The 8,400-nt window shown below is 35.7% G+C and overlaps 1 protein-coding gene across 2 annotated transcripts in view; it reads left to right on the top strand.

Moving 5' to 3' along the window:
- The first annotated feature begins 1,759 nt into the window (after nucleotides 1-1,759).
- The window catches only part of lmbrd1 (LMBR1 domain containing 1), a 109,138-nt gene continuing 102,497 nt past the window's right edge, over nucleotides 1,760-8,400 (top strand). For both annotated transcript variants that reach the window (XM_051916335.1, XM_051916334.1), the window contains exons 1-2: nucleotides 1,760-1,917; nucleotides 3,962-4,138. In XM_051916335.1, coding sequence (XP_051772295.1) covers nucleotides 1,810-1,917; nucleotides 3,962-4,138 — 285 coding nt within the window. In that variant the 5' untranslated portion in view covers nucleotides 1,760-1,809. The remainder of the gene's footprint in view (nucleotides 1,918-3,961; nucleotides 4,139-8,400) is intronic.

Below are 8,400 nucleotides of genomic sequence, written 5' to 3'. Positions count from 1 at the left end.
AAAAATTAATTAGAAATAGCGACAGAAAGCAGATTATGTTTGATGAATCTCAATGAAAAGAATAGCTGAGCTAGACATTTTCTGATACCACAGCCAAAAGGAAAATCTTAGATTGCTTGTTATAAGCTTATCATTCAGTGAATACATGGATAGTGTGTGTGTGTGTGTGTATAATTGATAATGTCTGTGGTCTGTTTAGAATAAACTCTCACATGATTTATCATTCTGCACTTAATCTATAGTAAAGACACATTCATTGTTCACAGAATGTGAAGTGGTTTTGTCTTTAAACTGATTAGGAAAAACTTGCTATCATAAATCACCATGTGTATGTTTAGACACACATTGTTTTTGTGTGGTGTGTTTAAAATCCAGATGTGTGACAATGATTATTTCTTGACTCCTTTGTTGTGCTTTAAAAACATACAGAAGTCAAAGTGGAGTCCTGCTTCAAATCACAGTTCACCTGTGGATGACCTCTACACTGAGTTCTCCATCTCCGGGATAGCACTGACTCTCTGCCAATCATCTATGTGGTAATTGAACTCAGAGGTTCAAAAAGCTGGCATTAAGGACAGGCCGGTAATATTAGGTAATTGGTTCTGAGGTGTAAGAGATGGAAATAGTCTTGATTACATTAAAGGCTTAATGGCTCCCAATGTGTCACTCAGTCAAAAGTTGGCAAGCAAGCAGACACTTGAAGAAGATTTAACCCTTACGGTTTAGTTCGCTGGTTATCACTAAGGACAACTGGATTATGAATTCATACATGGTGGATCTCAAACACAGAAATGGGAAATTAAAATTTAGCAAGTATCATGAATTATTTCAGAGGCACTTGGGCTAGATTAAATATAAGAAGACTTTGGATGAATAGTTCCAGTCAAAACATTCGCACACTGTCCCAGCAGAAGGGCTAAGGGATTTTAAGAGATTAAACTTTAAATCTGAAAAGCTATTGAGGCAAGAATCAAGACAGGTGGTCATTTTGTTTTTTTGGAAATTCACATTCTCTTTTGTTCTTGCATATTGTCATTTCTTAAATGTCTTTCAGCTCAAAGCATCACTCACAGCATGGGTGGTTGAAATTATAATCATTATTAACACAAATAATGATAATAATTATTATTTATTTTTAGTATGTAATTGTATTTTATGTTAATGATCTTTTTAATGAGTCTCTTTAAGTATTTATTTTTAGATTCATTCACCTCAGCGGTTGGGCAGAGTTTAGTTGGACATATAGAAAGTGTTAAAACAAAATAATTCTTCACGTCAGCGTCAGAGTCGGCTGTGTAAATATTGGTGGGGGAAAAACACACATAAAACCTGCAGTTTCTGAAAGCCAATATTGTTTTTACTTGTGAGGCAACAACATTTTAGCTATTAGCTAATGTATCAGAAAATAATGTCTTTTGGTGTAAGAATATATTTAACATTCATACTGTTAAGTAGAAGTTTTGCCTCAAAAAATCTTTAGGCTAGTTATTCAACCTACTTTTTATTTCAGACCAGTGCAGAAATACACATTCAGTATTTTAGAAATGAGCACATAGCATGCAGAATCGAAAATAAAACATAAAATAGATCACGTAAAAAATAGCCTAATAGAACACATTTAGGCCTACATTAACATAGAGCCTATTGGCCCATTAACATGGCCTATTTATAACGTGTTCTAAAGTGTTCAGTAGCCAACATGAAGTCATGAAATGTAGTTATCATTAAAGTATGTAAAATCGCAATATAAAACTCTTCAGTTTGTTTTGCATTTGACCCACTAGCGTGCTGTGTGACGTCGCCCGTCACATGGCGAGCGTCAGCTGTGTTGCAGGAAGTGAAGCAGTCATGGCGACGCCTGTAGCGTTACTCTCTGAATCTGTGCTGGGATGGTCTATTTTCACTATCGTTTTACTGGTGAGATACACAAATTATACACTATAACATTCATTTATTTGTTTTATATTGTTAGACGCGGTATTTTCGCTTATTCTATCACGTGCTACGCTGGTGTGTAGCTCGAAATGTATCACATACTGGCACGCCGCACTACTTTGGTTAGCCTATATATAGCTAATATCGTAATCCTGTCTATGTTGGTAATTACAGTATTTTATTTTGGCAGATATTACTAAAATGTCACATTATACTGTTTTATTAGAAGTAACACTTCAGTTGCAAGTACAAGTACGTGTGTTATTGATATAAAACATTTTTACGTCTTATTTTTAATCGTATTATCTTATTTTATGTCCACGGTCACATGTGACACTAATATCTAAGCCATAATTGATTGATTTTACAGTTCTTAGTATTTCAAATGTAAATATGTTACATTTCAGAGTCAACTATAAACACTGTCAGTGAGTTTTTGTTGTGTTTGTTTGAGGCGGGACCAGTGGCTGAAAGGGGGAGTGTTCAGGAAACTTTACAAATAGTAATTATTTTTGCAATTTCATTTAGTGGCACAGAAATAACACACCTCACCTTTAAAACATATAATTTTTTTTTTTTTTTGTCTGCCAGGTCGAGATGCTTAATTAAAGTGGTATCTATGCCTTAATTTTCTCATTAAAATGCAGCCTGCTCAAGTTTAACAAGTGTAATGAGAGCAGTATTTTCCCATTCTATAATTTGTACGGAGCATCCTGATTTAAATTCAAAGCATCGGGTCATTATCTGACCAACAATTCAGGCAGAATCTAATACAGGGTGGTTAATTGATCCTGTCTGAAAACAGCATCCCGTAATCACAAGCTCATTTTAGCGGTGTCCTGAGAGCTTATAGAGGATGTGTTTGGAATATGACCTTTCACTCTCAAACAAGTTCTTCCTAAAAGTTGGACTCTATTAGTGTTTTTTTAATGAGATTTCAAAGACAACTGTCTCAGAGGCTTCTAAATCTGTAGGCAGGGTTTCTTTCTAGGTGAGGAGCTGTTGGTTGTTAGATCAGAAGTGTAATACAGAATCATATTTTGAGTTATCTAAATTACACTTGTGAGTGGTTTTGAATTTCTATGGCCTTTGAAGTTGGCATGAAACGGAAGTTGTGATCGACTTTTTTTCCCTATTGTTATGTATATCCGAGTGAAATTGCTTCTCGAACAAGAAAAGATGTAGGGCTGGACTTGACTTTTTCCATTGGGAATGGATTTGATGGTTGTGGTTGCTATTGGTTGATCTCATATGAGTGACAGGTTGTCCCGCCCTTACGCCAGTATACGTCATCAGAGAATAAAAGAGATGTCACTGCAAGAAGGAGGGGAAGTTGTTTTGATTAAAGATTATGAAAGCACATGAAAAATAATGACGTGAACGGATAAATAATTAATAATAATTAAATACTGCAATATTACATAAAAAATAGGAATTGTCAATTTTGATTTAATGGTGGCTTTTAAAGTGAGTTTGTGTTATAAGAAGGCCAACTGTCTGATTTAACACACATTGGTTTGACAAAAGAGAGATTTAGGCCTTTTAAAACTGTGACACAAATTTAACACATTGATATAACAAATTATAATCAGGCCTCTTCTACATTTTCTCAATAACGCTTAAATAAACCAGCATTTTTTAATATGTTTATAAAGGGCTTAAGTACCGATTGACATGAATTAGTTAGCGGTTCTTTATAATTTTATTTAATTTCATGTACTTTTATTTTCTTATTTTTTTGTGAATGTTTGTATGATTATAAAAATATTTTTTAGCATACTTTATTGATAAGGTTGATTTATGACTAGCTGATATCCTTACCTGCTGGTCTAACTCATACATTAAAAAAAAAAAAAAAATTTAATTTAGTTTTTTAAAGATATTTGTACATAGAAATTATATTTATCTACAAATCTTATTTCAAACATTTAATCATAAGTAATCATGAAACTGATGGTACTGTGTTTAACATTATCAATTTAAATTATTTTGATACACATCCTATATTGTCTCCCTGTATCTTCAGGTCATCGTTGCCTTCTGCTGGGTTTATATTCGGAAGTATCAGAGCCGGCAGGAAAGCGAGGTTATCTCCACCATCACAGCGATATGTGCTCTGGCCATTGCGCTCATCACATCAGCTCTTCTTCCTGTGGATATCTTCCTGGTGTCCTTTATGAAGTATCCCAATGGCACTTACAAGGTAACCACCATATTTCCGTACAGAAAAGTTACCTGTACACGATAACACGCACAGATCTGTGTTTGATTCAATCCTGTAGCTGCATTATTTCAGGTGTGACAGATAAACCTGTCTTGCATTGTTTTAAGGCAACATGAAATACAATTTACTTTCTTAATAAATGTCCCTGGTCTTATTGTGCACAATTCATCATCGGTGCATGTTATCATAAAGTTAGAAAATGTTTCTTTGCTTTTTTTCTGCTGATGTAAACAACAGTGTGACATTGAAAGAATAGTATTAAACAGGTCATATGATGCTTTTTTTAAAAGTTGATTATTTTGTTTATTGGGTGTAATAAAATTGATCAGCATGCTTTAATGTTCAAAAAACACATTATTTTTTACATACTGTACATTATTGCAGCTCCTCTATTCTCTGTCTGGAATGCACTGTTTTCTACAAAGCCCCTCCTTCCGAAAAGCTCAGAGTGCTCTGATTGGCCGGCAGACCCAGTGCATTGTGATTGACCAAACACCTCAAGTGTGTATCAAAAATGTAACAGCCCTTACCATAATCATGAGCTTCAGCTTCCAGAGCTTTAAGCAATTGTAAACACACAGTTAATAATGTTGTCGGTTTTACCATCTAGTGTCATTTGCAGGTGGGACGGGTGGGACATGTCCCCACTGCTTTTTACCTGGGCCGATATTGTCCCCACCACTTTTTGAAATATCTTGCGGCACGGATGTATCAAATACAAAGGAAGCATCTCCATTTAAACTAGCAGAATATTAATTTTGTTTGTTTGTGTTACATATAGGCGATCTGGCCATGGAATGTGTTGTTTTTGAAATCATGCTGAGTGTTCACTGCCGCTGTTATCAGTGGTGGAAGGCAAAAGTGTTCTCTTGGATCTTGTGTGCACATTTCACAGTCTTCACACAAACGGCCGCTTCAATCTACCGCTTTAACAATGTTCCGGAGACTCTCTATTCGTTCCGGTGAAATCACAAAACAAAAAGCAAACAAATGTGTCCCTCCTCTTGATATACAATCACTGATGAATATCTTTAGTTTTAATGAGGAAAAACAATGATTCCAGGGAAGATTAGAACCCTGAACCTCTGGCACGCTTGGCAAAAATCCCACCAGACCATTAGGATACACAAGCATTTGAAGCGGATCTACATATTTATGCACTGAGGTAAAGATGTAAGAATGAAATTGTCATATTAAATATGAGTTCTAAGTCAATAGATGTGTACTATAGAAATTGATTTTTGGACATTGTTATTTTTTAGTGCATTTGTTATTGTATATTTCCGTTATAGCCTTGTATTAGCCACCCCCCACCACACACACTCTTGTCCCACCCCACTTTTTAAAACAAAGTAACGCCATTGGGTTTTACCATATAAGTTTAAGTCCAAGTTGGATTCTGAAATTGTGAATGATCTAGCGATCGATCAGAACCAACTTTGCAAGCACGACTTAACGTTTCACATTGGTAAGTAGTCTTTCTACAGTATAGCCGGTGTTGTACTCTCCTAGGTTGAGGAAGCTGTCCTCACAAGCAAACTTTTGAGTTTTGCTGCTCAAAGAACAGCTTCATAAATAAATCTTAACCATTTTCGGAAGGCCAAACAAAGCGGTTTTGCTTTCACATCCAAACACCCAGCATCTCCACAACATAACGACAACACTTTGATTCACTGAAGCCTCATCTGACCCCTTTAACCAGTAGTTTAGTCATCCAGTAGCGATCAAAATCCTGCTAAATATTTTATTTCATTTGAAACTTTTTTTTAAATTGGAATAATGTGCATAATAATGCCAGGAGCATGTATTTAAAAAAGTAAACCATGTCAATTTTGACCTTGTGTTTGCTTTAAATGCTTTGCTAATGCCGTTTCATGTTCTCTTTCATGGTGAATCTTTTTTCCTTTCTTCAAAACCAAAGAGACTGAGAGCTCTCCACAATAAGTGATTTGGGTGAATTGCATGAAATGTTATTGCTGTTGGTAGTTAACTTGGACCACTTGTGAATACAATGGTATTTCTTGTTGCACTCTTTACTAAAACATCTCATGATACAGTCAAATGCAGTAAGAGATCAGTACTTCAGGTTTGAGTTCAAAGATTGAATTGAAGTACATCTTTCTTTTTCATTCAGACTTAAATGGTCTAATGAGACACTGGTTACTATGGCAACTGAATGGCATAATTAATGAAACCACAGGCCCACCATTCTTCCTTACGGATAATGAATAATTAAGCATAGAATTACCTCCTCTGACATGAAATCTTTAATGAGGGCTTCACTTAGAACTTCCGTGGAAGTTGGTTACTACTTTGCATACAATGAAAGCATATTATGACCCTAGCCTGTCAAGTTCTAAAATGGAAAAAAGTAGCATAAAAGTAATTTAGACAACTTGTGCAATCATCTGAAGCCAAACAACTGAAATTTAGGCTGTTATTCACTAATAAACTTGTTCTTTCCTGTAGCCTTCAAATCTAATTTACATATATTCAAACTTGCTGCTTTACATTTGGTTGTGACATATTAGAACCAATGGAAATTTGAAAATGTACCTATGATGGAATTCTATAGTATGGCTTCAGAAGCTCACAGGTCATATGGATTTCTTTTATAATACCTTTTTCAATCTGGAGCTTCAATCATTTTCTCGTATGGGAAAAACACTTCTGCATAATATCTCCTTTTGTGTTCCACAGAAAAATGAAAGTCATAGGTGTTTACAACAACTTGAGGTTGAAGAAATGTTAATTTATGGGTGAACTGTGCCTTTAATTGGAGAGCAAGGGCCTGAGATTTTTAATTCCAGTATTTGTACTTGATTGATTACACTACATTAAAGCACCATAAACTTATTGATGTCCTTACAAAACAAGCCTGAGCATGAGGCTATTTCCGTTGTCTAATAGTCAAACATGTTTTGACTATAAACAACAAGCCTGTTGTCTCCCAAAACAGTTGATCTATGAATAAACACATTAGAAATACTACAGAACACACTGGTAGAATTTTCGCCTGGCTGTGTAAAACACTACCCGAGTGTGTGTTGACCAGAATAAATTGAGATCTGAAGACAGTGCTGGCCTGGTTTTCATCTGAGATAATGATCGGCCCTAGGATTGTTAAAAGGGGCTTGTAGAGGTCAAGACCAGTTATAACTTTATCAGAGTTACACAAGATTGATTAATGGTTTCATTTCGTTAATTGGAAGTTGAGGGTTTTGAAGTGTTCTGAAGAAGACAGACTTGCTTGATCATATCAGAGATCATCTGTCGAGGCGGAGAAGGTTAACCTAAAGAGATTCTCAGTGACTCTGTCAGGTTAATTAGATCTCCGATGAAGCCGCTGATCTTTCTGTACCACACTTCCTTAAACACTTTAAAATTCATAGATGATCTTGAGTCGTAGAGCACTGTAGTGTAATATAGTGAATAGATCAGCACTATACAAGGAAGTTATATAATCAGGGCTTGATATTAACACCCACCAACCCAACAAATGTGGGTGGATTTCAGCAGTGGCGTGTAACGCAGTCACTCCTACTAGCCACTTTGGTGGGTTGAATTGTTTGCATTTTTCAATTGTAGTATTTTAAAAAGGCATCTGAAACTATAAACTAAGTGCAATGTAGTGTTGTCAAAAATATAGATTTTTCAATATATATGTATCGATACTGAAATATCTGAAACGTTTCCAATGCTCATTTCTGCAGAATAGGCCTACATGATACCAGCTGCGCTTTCTCGCTCTGTCATTTCTCTGCGAGTTGACACACAAACCTGCTTCCTCTCACTCACTTGTTTCATTTGCTCCGGATGAATATTGTTGGTGTTACAGTGCTTGAATTTTGGCATGGGATTGCACGTATCGTGTATAATTTTACTCATTCCCACATATTTTGTGCTCGCACAAAAAGTGTGCACACATAAAACCACTTCTCAGTACTAAATTGAGTTCTGTTTCGCTGCTTATCATGCTTAAACTGCCAAATACGCACAAAACAATGTCAAAATGCGAACAATGCATGTGTAACTGTATAATGGATCCGTGCGTCAGGTCTTAAAGTGATAACAGCCTAATATGCCTGCTGCCAAATTATGAGATAATATTAATAATATCTATGTAGCAGTTTTCCCCTTTATATCAATGTCAAAATTGTCGAAATGCTGAGTGGCTAGTGACTTTGGAAAACCACTAGCCACAGTGTCTGGTGAGCCAAAAAAATTAACGTCAAGCCCTG

The sequence above is a fragment of the Ctenopharyngodon idella genome, chromosome 13, assembly GCF_019924925.1.
Source record: "Ctenopharyngodon idella isolate HZGC_01 chromosome 13, HZGC01, whole genome shotgun sequence".
Classification (NCBI taxonomy): Eukaryota; Metazoa; Chordata; class Actinopteri; order Cypriniformes; family Xenocyprididae; genus Ctenopharyngodon; species Ctenopharyngodon idella.
The sequence above is the reverse complement of the archived record's forward strand: the minus strand, read 5'-3'. Positions and strand labels throughout refer to the sequence as shown.